Source organism: Tiliqua scincoides, chromosome 1 (assembly GCF_035046505.1).
Source record: "Tiliqua scincoides isolate rTilSci1 chromosome 1, rTilSci1.hap2, whole genome shotgun sequence".
Lineage (NCBI taxonomy): Eukaryota > Metazoa > Chordata > Lepidosauria > Squamata > Scincidae > Tiliqua > Tiliqua scincoides.
This window is the reverse complement of record NC_089821.1, coordinates 215,250,413-215,268,076: the sequence shown is the minus strand read 5'-3', so window position 1 is coordinate 215,268,076 and position 17,664 is coordinate 215,250,413. Positions and strand designations below refer to the sequence as shown.

At 41.1% G+C, this 17,664-nt stretch overlaps 1 protein-coding gene across 3 annotated transcripts in view; it reads right to left on the bottom strand.

Annotated features, from left to right (window-relative positions):
• MTHFD1L (methylenetetrahydrofolate dehydrogenase (NADP+ dependent) 1 like) overlaps positions 1 to 17,664 on the bottom strand; it is a 134,937-nt gene that overhangs the window by 93,745 nt on the left and 23,528 nt on the right. For all 3 annotated transcript variants that reach the window (XM_066611295.1, XM_066611297.1, XM_066611296.1), the window contains exons 9-12: positions 13,625 to 13,716; positions 10,977 to 11,074; positions 8,612 to 8,785; positions 368 to 504 (exon numbers count right to left, since the gene is read on the bottom strand). In XM_066611295.1, the coding sequence (XP_066467392.1) occupies positions 368 to 504; positions 8,612 to 8,785; positions 10,977 to 11,074; positions 13,625 to 13,716 (501 nt within the window). The remainder of the gene's footprint in view (positions 1 to 367; positions 505 to 8,611; positions 8,786 to 10,976; positions 11,075 to 13,624; positions 13,717 to 17,664) is intronic.

The following is a 17,664-nucleotide window of genomic DNA, read 5'->3' as shown; positions in this document are numbered from 1 at the left end:
ATTGTCATTCAGAAACCAACAAGCATCAGCAGTTTAAAAGTCGTAAGCGCCTCTCATGATGAATGCTGGTGCCACATTTAAAAAAAGAAATTCTGAGAAACAGTAATTTGTCATGGACAACCACCATAGTCCATAGAATATTAAGCGTGAACCTAGAGGACAAGAAACCTAATCTCCTCTCCTTTTGGGAAGCACTCTCTTTTTGATCTCAATCCATATTTATGAAATCAACAACTATGATATTGGGCTCTTTGCACTCTTGAAGATCTATAAAAATTATAGGTCTTGTCTATTTCATTGGCTCAAAATGAATCAATAAGAAGCTGTTCACAATGTCTTATGATATGAAAGAGTGCGCACCAAATACCTTTAACACCAAAGGTAGGTCCTTGAGAAGGCTGTCTCAGACAGGCAAAGGAGTTTACTTTAAGGTGGGCTGTTAGAGCTTGAACCAGACCAACTGTTACAGTGCTCTTCCCTTCTCCAAGAGGAGTTGGTGTAATCCTAAAAATAGAGAAAAATAGAACCGCTGAAGTTAATTTAACTAAGGAAATAAATGCTATTGATTAGAGCCAAATGAAAAATAACCGTACAATTAATTTCAATACAAAAATGTCATTATAAAACAGGAAATGCCATTTCATTCATATTAACTGTGTGCACATCAACAACTTCAATACTTCTGCTTTAAATAATTGACTTAAGTAGAGAGGGGGGAACAATCAGACGTTCTGGCAACTGTCTGAAGATTTGGGACATACTGTACACTGAAATCAGTATAGATTTACATTTGAAGACAAAAACCTTTCCAACTTTCTTGAAAACTCATTTTTCAAAATATAAGGTCACAACATGAATAACCTTATCTAGTGTACCATGGGAACCATTATTTCCTTACTACTCCAAGCATGAATGGGAAAAAAAAAATTATGTTTTATACAAAAGCATTATTTCTCTTGGTAAAAGGAAAAACAAGCTTATGAAATTATAACCAAAATGACATACTCCAAGTTCTTACAGGTAGCAACAGTGGTATCACCACAATTCATGGATACTTTCCATGCCATCGGTTCTTAAAAACAAGAAATTCACTGTTAACTGTTTGACTTCTATGATAGCCTGATTCAAAAATATCCATCTGTAACCTCTTTAATGGGCAATGGCACCCTGTGAATTCCTGCATACTTAAGGCTACTGATAGTGAGGAGAAGAAATGAGGACAATCCTTGGCCTGCCACTTTTAACAATATGAAACTTCTCTTTATGTGCAGAAGCAAAGATGTGTGGGTGAGAAGTGAAGGAAAGACATCAGTTAAGACACTTCTTTCCACTTTGTCAACTGGCAGCCCGCTGCCTGAAAAGCATTCTCGTAGTTGGGTGGGAGGCTTCAACCATGGTTTTACTAATAGTGTGGATGACAGTGAAAAGGGCACAGGATATATGTACAACAGAGCATGTTCTGTATGTGCTGACTTGATCTACTGGTGGAAAAAAGCAAAGATTCATGAAGGTGAATTGTTCGTTCGTTCAACCTTTATTTGGCATAAGTATTTGGTAAATAAGGTCTCTGAACAGATACCATACCGAGAATAGAGACCTAAGCAATACACACAATAGAGCAATATACAGTAATAGAGACCTAAGCAATACACACACACACACACACTTTATATATAAATAAACACACACACACACGTAATATACACCATATATGTACAGCAAATGTACACACACGCGCGTGCAGTGAACCAAAAGTAGGTGGACAGTAGGTGGAATAGGGTTTGTGTTAGGGTTATACTATAACGATGGTGTTCATTATAACTATGGCATTTGTGTTATATTAAATTATATTTAATTGTGTTAGTAAATATAACTGTATATGTAATCTCAAAATATAACTGTATATGTAACTCAAAATAAATGTTAGCACCACCTACTTTTGATTCACCCTGTATATGTGTGTGTGTGTGTGCGCGCGCACATAAATGTACACACAAATACATACAAACATAACATTATACATACGTACATATATTATTTAAAAACAGAAAACAGCCAATTACAGACTTTGACAGGATGTGATCTACTCAATGTTTACGTGGGACCGATACCTTGGCTCAATTCAAGTTACTCAGGTTTAGAAACTGTGCAACAGAAAGGGTTATATGCTCATTGTCACCTCCCAGAAGGTATTGGATTATAGCATTCTCTGAATGCCCTGTTTTAACACTGAGCAAGGGAGGGAGAAATTGATGTCTTAGCGCTTGATATTTAGGACAGCGCAGCATAATGTGTATAGATGATTCTACCTCGCCTAAGAAGCAGTTGCACAAACGTTCTCCCCTGGAAGCATTTCTAAATCTGCCAAGTAGGTCATTAGAGGGGGTCACATTACAACATGCCAGGGTGAAAGCCCTCCTCTCTGGGAGGGGGGGCGTATTAGGAAGGACAGATATTTTGGTTGTTCACCAAATGTAATTTTAAGTTGGAAATTCAACGGGGAATATTTTTTGGGGGCTGCGCCTAAAATCTCTTGCCTCTCTATGTCATGTAGCCTGGCTGTCATAAGCCTGATAATAACCTCAGGAGAGGGAGCACCTTGTAGATCAACCTCAAGTCCCATCTGTTGGTTTTTTTTATAGAACAGGGCTAGGCAAGGAGTTATCATTGGGTCAGCCAACAGCCCCTTTTAGCAGCAAATCATAATCAGCCCTGAAAAAGACTTTGGCCCAGTATTTTAAAAAACTGGACCATGTATGTAGCTCCAATCTATGTTGACCTGACTCTAGGCAGAGTGCTGCATATGGAACACAATGCGGTAAGTCAAAAATTTTGTAAGGAATTTAGACTGGACCCTTTTGATTGTATAATTTAATGATGGCATCCATACAGGGATGCCATATAAAATTTGAGGTATGACTTCGGCATTAAAAGCTTGCAAAGCAGCTGGTACAAATGAGTTGCCCCAAGAAAAGAAAAAACGAGTTATGGCTTGGACAGCTGGTTTGGATGAATTAATTGCAATTGAACGATGGGAGGACCAGGAATGCTTATAATGAAACCAAAGGCCAATGGAATTCATTGACCTGCTGTATTGGTTTTCCATTGACAAGCCAAGACTATGGTTTCCATGAGTTCCCAAAAACCACTATTTTGGACTTTTCATAATTTATCTGCAGAGAGTTAGTTGCGAGATATCCAATATAGGCTTTAGCCAGTCTTCGTAGGCCTATTTTTGTATGGGAGATTAGAGCCATGTCGTCAGCATATAAAAGTAAAGGAATGTCCACCAATCCCAATTTGGGACAATGTGTGTCAAACTTTGTTAGAAAGGGGGCCAAGTCGTTGATGAAAAGAATAAACAAAATGGGTGCCAGCACACAACCCTGCTTAACCCCCTTGTTGATTGGGACTGGAGCTGAAAGGTGACCCTGCGGAGATAATTTCACTTGGAAAGAGGTATTCAGGTGGAGGATACGAATTAATTCTAATAATCTTTTATTGAGTCCCATCTTCTCAAGTTTTTCTCAGAGTTTGTCTCTATCAATAGAATCAAAAGCTGACTTTAGATCCAGAAATGCTACATAAAGTCGAGATTTCTTTTGAGTCACCTGTTTGAAAATTAAGCGGGACAATATTACACATTGTGGACTTGTTTGCCCCAAAGACTGCTTGTTCTGGGCCTATGATGTTGTAATCAGATAACCAGGAAGAAAGTTTCCTCAGTAAATGGGATGCATACATTTTCCCTGCAATATCCCGAAGGCTTATTGGCCTGTAACTGGACGGAAGGTTCTTATTTCCTTTTTTGAAAATAGGGACCAAAATTGATCGAGTTCAGGATTCTGGAATTACTCCAAATTTATCAATACAGTGGTGCCTCGCAAGACGAATGCCTCGTGCAACGAAAAACTCGCAAGATGAAAGCGTTTTTGCGATTTTTTGGTGACTCGCAAGATGAATTTTTCTATGGCCGTGCTTCGCAAGACGAATTTTTTTGCATTTTGTTTTGTTTTGGTTTGTTTTAAAATCGCACAACCGTTAATACCCAGGTCATGTTTAAAAAGTTGAAGTTTTGTGCTTGAAATTTTTGAAATCCTCTGTACAGTATGTATGCCTTTAAAGAGCACTTAATAAACACTTTGTAAACCAATTTTGACTTTGTTCTGACTATTTTTGCCCATAAGAACGCATTAATTAAATTTCAATGCATTCCTATGGGAAACCACGCTTCGCAAGACGAAATTTTCGCAATATGAAACGACTCGCGGAACGAATTAATTTAGTCTTGCAAGGCACCACTGTACTTGTAAATAATTCCGCAATGATTGGGGCCCACCAATACAGTGCTGCTTTATAGATATCTGATGGAATTGTGTCTGGGCCAGTTGCTTTACCCTGTTTCAGCTGGTTAATAATTCATCCACCAAGACTGTGGGCCAGTCTGGGAGGTCTAGCAGGATACGTGCCTTAACAACAGAGATAGATTTAGATTCATTAAAAAAAATGATTTAAAATGTGATTCCCACAGATTAGCAGAAATTGTGGTAATAGCGATAGGCTCTTTATGAAAACAGCCTGATATTATTTGCCAAAAACTCTTGGCATTTTTAGATCTAACAGCGTTAACTAAGAGTGACCATCTTGCTTCTGCAATATAATGGATCGAAACTAACAGCGTCCTTCAGGTGGGCAGTCAGCTTGAAATATTGGTGCAAAAGTAGTCTACTATTAGTATCTCTGAATTTTTTATAAGTGCTGCGAACAGCAGTTTTCAGAGATAAGCAGATCTGATTAATCTTGGAAGAAACGTATCTCCAACCCTCAGCTCTTTGGGGTGAAGGGATCTGACCTCGTATATTCAAGAGAGTGGATATTAGGTCCTTAAAAAAGAGGATAATCCCTGGTTGATCCAAAGTAGACAACTGAGGGATTTCCTTTGTTTGTAGCAATGCACAAAATGAATCCTTAGAATCTGGGTCCCATTTAATTCTTTTTGTTATGCTTGAGTAGCCAACTTCCTCCTGGATCTTAGTGTTATGAAAACAATTTGGAAAATAAACTAAATCACACCTCAGAGGTAGATGGTCACTAGAATGAGGGTATCCAACACAAAAGTTAGCTATCTGTGGAAGGAGTTGAGGGAGGACCAAAATGTAATCAATGACACTTGCACTTCTAGATGAGATGTGAGTGAATTCTCCATTATTGCCAAATACATCTAGGCCGTTTAGCCAAATAAGGCCATAAGTAATACAGAATTTGGCTAGAAACAGCCCCACGGCATTGACTGTCTTTCGATTGCCTTTCAAATAAGCAGGGCTCTGGCAATATCATATCTGTAGGTAAATTCCAAAGCTGATAAAAGATGTCAGAATTTTGCCCCACCCTGGAGTTGAGATCTCTTGCGATTAGTAATTTTATAAGAGGGGAATTTACCAGTCAGATAATTGATTATACCACTAAGATATACCCATTGCTTTTCTGTTGCAGATTTATCTTTTAAAGGAGGCATGTATACATTGATTATCATTATGCTTTGAGGCATTAACTTCAGCTTGATCACTTGTATTTTGCAACAACTATCAGCCATAAATAACAACTCATACTTGAAAGCAGGTTTCACTAATATAGCAAGGCCTCCAACTGGGCAGCCTTTTACTGCATTTTTCCGTGCAGGTAAAGATATAGAAGAAACTCAATAGGTCTACTTCAAACTCAATAGGTCTAATTGCCCAAGTTTCCTGCAGTAAAACAACATCTCAATATTGTCTCTCTCAGCACTACCCTGATGATCCCCACATTGAAGAAATGTTAAAGAATGAAGAAAAAGCAAGTATAATTCAATTTTACTTCAGTTATCTTCTAGATCAGGGGTGCTCACACTTTTTTGGCTCGAGAGCTACTTTGAAACCCAGCAAGGCCCAGAGATCTACCAGAGTTTTTTTTATAATGTTCACGCCATCATAACATATAACATTTATGTGTACAATGTATGTTGGTGTACCTTGAGCCCCACTGAGTATAACAGGACTTACTCCTGAGTAGACATGCCTAGGATTAGGCTGTGAGGCTGCAATCCTAGCCACACTTACCTGGGAGTAAGCCCCATTGAGTACAATGGGCCTTACTCCCGGCGTTTCCTCCCAGAGGCACCTGAAGGGGGGGGTTGGCACTCCGCGATCTACTCATTTTGCCTCGCGATCTACCGGTAGATCGCGATCCACCTATTGAGCACCCCTGTTCTAGATCTATTTAAGATCGAACTAATGGAACAGATCATGGATTTGGACTGAACAAAAATATTCAACATAAAGTGTCCACAAGATTCAACCTGCAGAAGTTTGCAGACTTGATATATTCATATCTAAGTTTCTTGGGTTGGAAGGAGGAAAGACTGTGGGAGTGAGGAGCAGAGGGACTCACAACAAGGTTCAAAGGGCTGCAGTCCTGGTCCCTGGGTGGCAAAGAGGCCAGAATTGCAAGTGTACCCTTAGAAATATTTAGTTACGTTTGTTAGAGGAAGGGAGCAGGCATCTTTAGCAGGCATCTTGAGGGCTTCCAAGCGGGTTGGAAAGGCAGGATATAAATTTCTTAAACAAACATTTATACAGACTACTTTGCATCTTATAACAAAATACAGAGGTACGCCTGAAAGATAATAGCATGTGGTCTGAAACATTCTAAGAGGTGGCTGCCCCTGCATTATACACTCAGCATTTTCACAGAGTGAAATATCACTAATATCTTGCACAGGACAAATCTGCTTTAATCACTCTTTACAATACCATCCCCTCAGTACTGCCCAACTGTCCTCAATAACTTAATTCAAAGTGTTTCTGATACACATTACTTCAGAGCACACCCTTCTCTTCAGTACATGCAGAGAATGTCTAGCAGGTATTGGTGGAAGCTGCACAAACATGTGAAACACCAGTACAAAAATACTGGTACTTTAAATATTAGATTATATTTTGTCAGCATGAAGATAATTCCACCTTCCAGTTCATAAGAACATAAGAACAGCCCCACTGGATCAGACCATAGGCCCATCTAGTCCAGCTTCCTGTATCTCACAGCGGCCCACCAAATGCCCCAGGGAGCACACCAGATAACAAGAGACCTCATCCTGGTGCTCTCCCCTACATCTGGCATTCTGACTTAACCCATTCTAAAATCAGGAGGTTGCGCATACACATCATGGCTTGTACCCCATAATGGATTTTTCCTCCAGAAACTCGTCCAATCCCCTTTTAAAGGCGTCTAGGCTATGCCTGGCCCATTTCTACCTCTGCATTTAAAAACAAAAAACCCGCCTACCCTCGAAAGTTAAAGTATGATGAACAATTATGCATTTCCTTGGAAAGATTTCCAAAGCACTCATAACAATTCACTTGGGGCATCTCTCATCATCTAGAGAAAAATGAAGTTTAAAAAAAGAAAGAAAACCAAACAAAATTACATTTTCATTCACATCACTCCCACTCAATTTCTAAGGAAAAAGCTTGCCAAAATATGCTGCACTTAACTGTTTAAATCTGTGATACTTTAGGACTTGCAGTGAAATAAGCAGTTTATTTAAGGTATGTGACATTAAGGATTACATTTTCATTCCCAGGGATATACAAACATCCATGGGTATGCGAGCCAAGAGGGGTAACTCCTACAGCATGACCTCCTGAAGACTCTAGCTAGCATCCACCCCTAATTAGAAACATCTTTTTCTCAGCTACAGGAACAATGCAAAAGGTCCAGCTATACTTTGTATGTTTCTGGTGAGTACTGTAGTCTGAAATACATCAATTGTCTTAATAATAAAAACAAGTATTTTCCCCTGCAATTGTTATGGAGCAATATGCTTTGCTTCATCCCTGTGATATCTGCTGTAAAAGGGGGGCCATCCATGGTAGACCTCATGCTTTGAATGAAGACAGTCTCAGATGCAGTTAACAGAATCTTCACAGCGAGAAGATCAGGCAGAAGGTGCTGACAAAGACTTCTGCTTGAGATGCTACAGTGTGACCACTAGGTATAGTAGACAATACTGGGCTAGGTGAACCAATGATCAGGTTCAGTATTAGGTAGCTTTGTCTCTTCATAGTACTGGGACACAAGTTCTTAAGGACACAAAGCTCTTAACTATAGCCAATGGAACATGGAGGCCAATTCATCTAGATATCACAGAAAGGAGCCACTGTCAGAAAACAAGCCTGCAGCATATCTTGAACCATGAATTCAAGCTATGAAAACAACCACTCACTGAGAGCAAATGAAAGTTATGTTAAATGCACAGCTGCCACTCAAGATAGCACGGTGTCTAATTTCCCCTTTCTCCCATAACCCCTTACTTGATCGTGATGCCACCACTATATTAATGCATATATGAAATTTTGGAGGCACACAGGCACACAGCTTCCACATTCACCTTATTGTGCTGTATTTATGTGGGAGAAAGAAATCACTGCTTCCAAAATGGTGGGACAGCATTTTAAAATGTTGTGGGTTAAATCTTAGAGAAAAACCATCTAGCGAATAAATGAAAATTCAAGTTAAATGTGCATTATGTCAGAGAGATAGATTTAAAAAAAACCTACATACAACATTTTCTTACCCAGCAACCAGCACGTAGTTTCCATCTGGCTGATCCTTTAACCTTTCCAGCAGGGACAGTCGTACTTTGGCTTTGGTTTGGCCGTACATTTCAATTTCATCTGGGAGCAATCCTATCTCCCTGGCAAGGACATCAACAGCTTTCGGGCTCTGTTCTCGGGAAATCTCAATATCGCTGCAAAAGAAAACAAATGGGAGCACAGAGCACACAGTCAGCTTAGGTGGTCAAAAAACCAAGGCGGTCTGCAGCAAAAACTGAAAACAAGGGCATTATTGTAAGTACTTCATGCTCTTCTCTTCCACCCCAAACTTAACTATTCAGATAACTGCCGAAGCCTATTAAGGTTTTGAAAATCATGGTTCTATTAAGCTGGAAGAGATTGGGGTAGTGGTGCCGGCCATAATTTTATATTTCTGTCAAAGTACAATAAGTGGGTGAGAGACATGTTCAGCAATGATCTTGATTTTTCTTTAAAAAAGTCTCAACACTACACAATGCACTCACAGTCTCTCTTGGCCGCTTACTATTTACAAAGAGAAGCACTGGTGGTATGATTTGCCTGTCACTTAAGCAGGTGCAAAAACAAGCAGGGACATAAATGGGGGCGGGGGCTGGAGCTGGGAAGAAAATGCAAGAAGGAACCAAGGGAGTTGGTTCCTATTAGAGTTATATCAACTTTCACAGAGGGCTCACCACAATTAGGATCTTTTGAATCATCTTCATTGTAACTGCCATTGACACAGAGAAAGGTTTTGCCTGTCCTGTCTAAAGACCACAATGCAATTTTTGATCTCCACAAAGTATTGGAATATTGCAAATGTAAATACTGGCACGTGGACAAAGGCTTCAAAGAATCACCAGAGAGGTTTTCAAGATCCACTGTAAAAATTACATATCATTTTCTCCCCCCTACAGCAGTAACTTTCATTCTACCTGCCCCCAGTTTGACCCCGTTACAGGGTTTGTTGCACAGGTGCAATCTGATGAGGCATGTGCTGGAAGGTCCATACCCATGCAAGGGCTCACACTCATAATTAAACCACACACTCAAAGTACTTGTATCTAGTCAAAGGCTGAAGATGTGTGTAGCAAGTATTACTAGCAATCAGCTAAGTTCATGGAATCAAGACCAATTACGACATTCTTTTTGAGCATTTTTAATCTCCATATCAACGAAGTTCAATGCTTGGGGGTTCACTACTAGCTTTAATGCAGGAAATAGTAAGTTGATTGACATTTCACAAAGAGACTGGTTCTATGATTGGGGGCGGGACAATGCCCTCCACAGTTCTAATCTGGACTGATTCCCTCCCCCATAGCTGCTATGGGAAAGTTTTGTATTTTGAATGTTTTGTGCTCCAGAGTAATCCCACAGTTTACTGAATTGCTGTCTGGTCAATGGCTGTAGTGCAAATCCGACATATATTTAGTTGGAGGGCTTCTACTGCCAAGCTAGACAAGCCATGAGGATATGGGCCTCACGGACAGAAGAAACCACTGAGAGCCTCATGAAAAGGTAGGATATAATAATTTTTTTAAAAAATGAAGAGAAAAGCTTGCATCTATTTTGAAAATTTCATTACTTGGTCTTTTGAGGAAAGACCAAGTCCAGCAGATTTCCACAGTATTTCTGGAAACAAGTAATCAATACTTAGTGCTCATAGAGCATCTAAAGCAGATGTTTAGTTTCAGTTACCATACTGCTTTCCCATCATTTTTCAATGAATGATTCATCTGTTTCACTATGACACTGCATATTACACTTTTTGGTCATGAGAATACTTTTATTGCTTTCATCTGGCTGCCAATGTTTCATTTGCCTTTAAAGATAGACAGATGAGCCAGAAATCCTACCACTTGTAAAATATTTACATAAATTTTAATCTAACTCATCGCACAATATATATGTTGACCTCTTATTAACACTTTCTGTTGACCTGCTGTTAAAGTGCACTTAAATTAAGTGGTTATGTTTTCTATTTTCTGATGTGCTAGGGCCCATATCTATTAGACTTGTATAGGTTTCAAGATGTTGGGTTGGATTCAAAGAACAATGTGTAGAAAGAAAATAGTCATTGTCTAATAGTCAGAAAATAGTACAACCCACAAATGCAACACTCTAGATGCAGACATGGACAGAGGATTTATGTGATCTTCCACCATTTATTTTAAGATGGAAGGATAATCAAATGATTCACATGTTACAAGTTACATTGCAGTCATGAGAATGTTTATTCTTTGCCGCCATGCCTCTGAAGGAGCTGGGTACGAATCACTTGGAAAATCAAAATAATTCAGAGGCATATATGGCAGATTCAAGCTGATACAAATATTTACACCACTGTTTGAAAGAAATGCTCCTTACCTGGGAACAGGTGAGAGAGGCTGTAGTTTCAAGCAATGGAGATTCCACTTCTTATAACGCTGGGCCTGTATCCATCGCTCACTGATCTTTACCAAATTCTTTCAGGAAGATCAGCAATTAGAAAAGTAAGATTCCATTGCAATATACAGTTTAAAATCCCATACTGTATTATTCCCAACTTTATAACAATTTTCTCTTTCCAATCAGTCTACAAGAAGGAAAGAGATTTCTGTTGTGGAGATCATATTGCAAATGCTTACCATAAAGTAGGGATGAGAGCCACCTCTAGTTTTGAGGGAGACCTCAACAAAACATCCCTTGTAGGCCCTCTCCTATCTAAGGTTCCTTGAGAGGCTTACCCTGGTGTTACTGTTCACCACCACCACCACAGGAAGCAGTCTAACACTCTCTCTCTCACCTCTCCTTGCTCTTCCCTCTTCCCTTTATGGGAATCTATGGAGTATGAAAGAGTCAAGGTCCCTGGCCACTGTCTCTTCCCCCATCCATCCTATCTGCAAATGGGAACTTTACCCCAAAAGGTTTCTGTGATGTGAAAAAACTCCCATTTGTAGATGGGAGTACGGAGACAACAACAGAGCTCGCTCTTGGCTGAGTAAGTCATTTCATTGCTGTCATCAACACCCAAAAGGGCATAGTTTGTCAGGAAGTGGCAGTAGGCCCTTGTCAGCTACCCAAGAATACCAGCCTGGGACATTGGCTTCGGATAACAGTGAAATTCTATTGTTTCATGAGTTCATTGTGTCTCTTACTTCTTATTTCACCTGTCTTCCGGTTTCCAAGACTAATTTTCAAATTGGCACATGCACAGTTTCTACACTTTTCAGTGTGCACTGTTTTCTTTACAGGTTATTGAAACAAACCGGCAAATATGTGCATTGATTAAATCACAATGCAAAAAGAAATTTTGATAAGATGGTACAGTCACATTAATAAACCTTCTGTGCCATGATTTGATCAACGTGTACAAGCACAAGTGCTTTTAGTAACCAGTAAGAAAAAGGCTCACAGTGAGAACTGTGGAAAACTGCACACGCACAGCAGCTTGAACAAAGTCTGCAAACCAAAAATTGTTAATGCATTGGTATAATTCCAGAAACAAGATCAGGTAGTTCAGAACCCTCAAAATTGGGTCTAATTTTCTTTGAGATATGCTGGCACAGTGTCATGTACACCAGTGCCAGGACAGCTCCACCAATGTAGAAATCTCCCACTAATAGATGCACCACAGATTCCAGTGCAATATCAGAAAAACACCATACTGGTGTGACTCGGACAGAGCTCGGATACCAGCACAGCTCTGCTGGCTGAGAGGCCAAAACAGGGAAGAGTGCATGACATGGGAAGAATGAGGAGTCGATGTGCAACAGATCATAATCCCCCACCCAGATGACACATATATAATGCTGGGAACTGCTACACAAACAACAGTACTTGCACAGACAGGAAGAATTCCATAGAGAACAATGACTATGGGAAAAACTGTAGAAAAGTGCAACTCCTGTTGCCTCCTTGCCCCACTCACTCCTGCATGACAGAGCATAGGATACAGACTACATTTGTCAGCCATCAAAGCACAGCAAACCCAGTACACATGCCCCTGCCAGGGAAATCACAGGGAAAATTCTGTACAAACACCCTGCTGCCCTCACACCAGTCATGGCAAGAAGTTTTAACACTTCGTCAACTTCATTAGCACCTGTCTTCACAGAGCTCTCATTGCAGAGGATCTTATCCCAAGAGAACCCCACTCAAACCCTACACTAGAACCTCAATCCCACCACCCCCAGGAAGGACAGTGAAGGCAACAAACCCCACACAGTAAACAAAGAGGGGGAGGGAGTCCAGGCTGCTAGCAATGAGGCCAGATCCTCCCCATGGCACTCTAGTACAAACTCCTCAGCATTGCCCAAGAAGCCCCCTCACTACAACCACTTGGCCCAGCCAGTGCTCCCCACACACATACTAGTGGAGTTGGCCTCCAGCAGGACTGGTGGAGGTGGTCAGGGGCTTCTGTGACCTCCACCAGCACAGGCCGCATCGCACCAGCCAGGTTGCTCTATGTGCCCTGCCACCTCCCATGCCTAGATTATCCAAAGCTGGGCTGCATGGATCCTTTTGGTGGTCCATGGGCCCACCCTGGTGACCTCCTATACTGACTATGTGTCCTTCCTCTCCCCAAGTCTTGCGGTAACTGGCAGGGAGGACGAGGAGTCCCACTTCCTGTCCGATATGGAGAAGCTTAAGAGGATAGTACTTCCTGAGGCAGTGGATGGGGCTCTGTCCCCTCAGGTATTGGCTACTCTAGCCACCCAGGGGCCTATGTTGGCCACTCCAGCTGTCCAGGGACCTGCACTGAACAGGCATGTATAGAAAGTGGCCAGGTTTCCTGGTGGCAAAATCTAGAATGGATTGCAAAGAGCTCCTGAAGGATCTCTGAACTGGGAGGACTAGGCAGCAAAATGGCAGATGCATTTCAATGTAAGTAAATGTAAAGTGAATTAACCTTCTTGCCCTTCTCCTTTGTTCTGTATCAAACGTTCAGGTTGTGAGCCTACATGCAGGGACTGTTTTCTGATTCACCTTCTGTATTTCAAAAAACAAGAAAAGTGTTGCAGAGTCTTACTAACCTGCATGCACATTGCCACTGCTAGTTCACCTGTAGTCTCACCAGGAATCTGGTCACTGTGCCCTGCAGGTTGCACAACAGAACTGTTCTGACCTGTAAAATAACACACAAGCGCACCAATGAATTTAATAAGACAACTGGAATTGTGCTGGGAGAAGATAAACTGCACTATTTGCAAAATTACTAGTAAATGACTGCATTTTAGTATGAAATATATATTATGTGTTAGAAGGAATGTTCAGACGCACCAAAAAATGCCTAAATGATGTCACGCAGATGCCAGACTCTCGCTGCACACACAAAAGTGTCAAAACGAACCAATTCAAGCAAGATTAATTTGCAAAAGTAAAGCAAGGAACATTCTTTGTCGCTTGTTCTAGTCCATGCAGATATGCTATATGTTAACAGCCATCCTACAGAGGTATTTCAAGCACCCACCAAAAGGCTGCTGAAATATATGCACCAAACTTGCCCTCTATCCTTTTTATTCTATTTGCCCCCCAAATATCATTCATTGAGGAGAGAAAGCTACTATGGAAATCACAGCTAAGAAAGCTAAACAGGACACATGTTGCAGGAGCCTTGCTTGTTAAGAGGTCTGGAACTGGTCCGTGATTGGATTTAAGACCATCTGGGAACTTCTTGTATACAGCCTCAAGATCCACCATGGAAAAAAAGACAAATTACTTTCTAAAAAAAAAATGTAAAAAAAATAGCAAACCCAAACTTTAAAAAAAAACCTAAGAGTTCTGTCCAGAGCCTTTTGTATTATAAACTTCCCCTCAGAGGCTATGGGCTGTACCCATCTCTGTAAAGTAGTGGTTCCCAAACTGGTGGGTCATAACCCACCAGAGGAACCGAAGAGGGCCATTCACACTTAAGGGGAGTGGCCTAGAAATGAGTGCCCCAATGGCATAGCAGGGATCATGAGCCGCCAGGAGCAAAGGGATTTTAAACTTATGGGGAGGGTCACGCTGGCCTCTGGCAGGGGGTGGGGAGCTTGAAGCCTCCTCTGTGGGCCTCCCAGCTGCTACAAATTGCTCTGATCAATTGGCAATGTACAGTGGCTGCCGGAAGATTGCTAAAGGGAAGCTAGCTTTCCATATTTAAATCAATGCAAGAGCCCAGAACAGGGGACAACTGGATTATGTCATTACATCAAACCCTGAGTTTGGTAAGTGCTGCCTTCCGGATGCAATCTGCATTAGGGGCACCTCTGTCCTTAGAGATAAACTACTATGACAAGCCTACGCTGAACTTAAAGAACATTTGCAAACCTCAGTTGGTGCAGAATATTGCTAAGAGGCTACTATCTGGACTCAGCTGTAGGGAGCATTCATTCAACTGCTGGTTATCACCTTTAAAGCCCTTAACGGTTCAGGAAGAAGATACTGCAAGAATAGGCTCCCCCTGTATGATCCTGCTGATCTGTTATGGATAGTTGAAGAGGCCATTCTGGATTTCCCATTGCCAGCTGAGCTGCAGTTGTCAGGAACAGGAAGTGGCAAATTTTCAATTACAGGATTTAGGGTGTGGAAATCCTCGCACCATGAGATTTTGCTTTGCTCTTTACTTTTGGTTGTCCACCACCATTAAGGCTGTGTTGTTTAGGCAAACACTTGGTTTGCCTCCTGTTTCATGGCTTTGGATCTTGTGCATATTATTTTTCTCTGCTGTGTTTTAACTGTTAATTGTGGTTTTAGGTATTTTTATATTTACTGTAAATAAACATGCTATAAATAAATGTATAACAGCCAACAAAATCCTATGTATCCCTGCTCAGGGCAGTTCCATTGTGTTCAGTGAGGCTTGTCCTCATTGAACAAGTGTATACAGGATGGCAGCCAAGTATATGTTAAAAGGGGGGAACAGTAAATACATACATAATATTTGAGCACAGTACTGTATGTTTCCTGCTTCAAAGCCCAGAACCAGGAAGCTTACAAGAGGGAATTGTTGCCCCCCACCACCCAAAAAATGTCTGAATGCTTGCAGCTGGACCTTTAGAGTGCAATTTACTTGAAACAGATACAGTTTAAGCCAGGGGTGTCAAACTCATTTCATACCAAGGGCCAAACAGAATTCATGATGCCTGCTGAGGGCTGGAAGTGATGTCATTAGGCAGAAAGTGATGTCATTATTCAAGATATGGGAGAGCCAATTTTCACGTGGGCTGCCCTTACAGCAGTAACATCTCAGCACTGCTCAGCTGCTGAGAGCCGGATAAAAAGCTTCAGCGGGCCACATCCAACCCCCGGGCCTTATGTTTGACACCCCTGGTTTAAGCTTTCAAAAGTGACCACTAATCTCAAAGTTCAAATCCCTGCTAGAAGCTACCTAGGTGAGGGGAGTCTGGTGTTCAGCACTTGACTCTAGTCATGACAGCTTATTGTACTCTGCCTGGAGTTCGTTTACATACATGCCCGTAGCCTCATTCATCTCATAACACTTCTTAAATGTTACTGCAACACAATTTGTAACGTTTGGTAGCAAAGATAATCAAACCATAAAAAAAAAAAGATTACAGCCCTAACACTAAACACACAACTAGCAAAAACATCTCAGAGGCTGTTCATTTGTGTTCGCACTCCGTTCTTCAAACCCAGTCTTCTGGAAAATTTCAATTTAGATTAGAAGTTGGAGCGCTTCACTGAAAGTTAACACAGAGTTCCCCATAACCATAAACTGATGACGGCTGTAGTGAGGCCATGCTGGGATCTCAGCCAGAACAATATGAAAGAGGAGGATCCAAATTAGATTATGTTCTTTCTGGAATAAACCTCTGTGTTTCACAAAAAACAACAACACGCATTCCAGCATATTTGATCTGGCTTTATAGATCTCATTTGTCACTAGAGAGATAACATGTGGATAGCTTTCAAAGCTCTTTCAAGCAATGTATGCCAATAGACTTGTTTACTATACTGACTGGAACCCAGACCAGCCAAGCTGTTTCTAGAAGTGACTAGAGAATTCACACAGTTTCTAATGAAATGGGTGAACAAACTTCACTAAAAACAGTTGGGTATGATTGTAACGGGCCCTTCGTGGAAGGAAACTCATATGAACTTCCCTGCTTCCCTTCACTACTGCATCCCCCTGCCCTCCAAACCACTCCTGAAGTTTAAGGGACTTAACAGGAACAGGATGGTAGGGGTGTGTGAAGTGCTGCATCGGATAGCAGGGATAAATAGCCCTCCTCTCTTTTGCAAACAGAGTCACTTGTGAGCCAGCCCACTGTACATTTGCAGTAGCATCAGGCGATATCTAGGTGTTAACACAAAGCATGTTTGAGCCAGATCAAGAAGGCACTGCATTCATTCTTGGGAACTGCCTCCAAGATGCTGCGCCTCTTCATCATCCAGGTATAAAACAGGACACTCTGCTGAAGCTGGATGGTAAGAAGCCTCCAAAATACACTTGAAACTGCCTGTTAATCTTAAGGAGGCTCAAAGATGAGCAACTCAGTTGGCACCTTCCACCCCCAGACTGACCGAGAGGAAACAACAAGCACCAAAACATGGTGCTGTATCAATAGATGATGGTAATGGGTGACCTGAAGAATCTTGCTGAGCACAAACAACACTGACCTACAACCGTCTATCAACATCACTCAGGATACATCAATTTTAGATTTTCTTTGTCTTTCAGTATGAATTTCTTTCCTGTCAACAGAAAGTAAAAGTCCTATGCCACAACTAAACAACAACTTAGATAACAGAAAAATAAAAAGGGCAATTAAAGGGACAATTCACTGATCATTCACACAGAAGTACGTATAAGTGGAAAGTAACTTTGATCACCAGGGCAAGGAGAGCCCTGTTTTATATCTCCACAATTACAATTACTTAATAGCTCTTGCTCATACAGGAACATGAAAAAGGGAGACAATGTACATAACGTAAAATAAGAACAGCAACCAAAGGGGGGGAGATATAGTTCAATTGCAGTTGATGATTACAAGCAACATTTCAAAGTTGTGACCTCACAGATGTTAAGCAAGACATTCTCAAACCATGAGATAACCCCAGACATCATTTG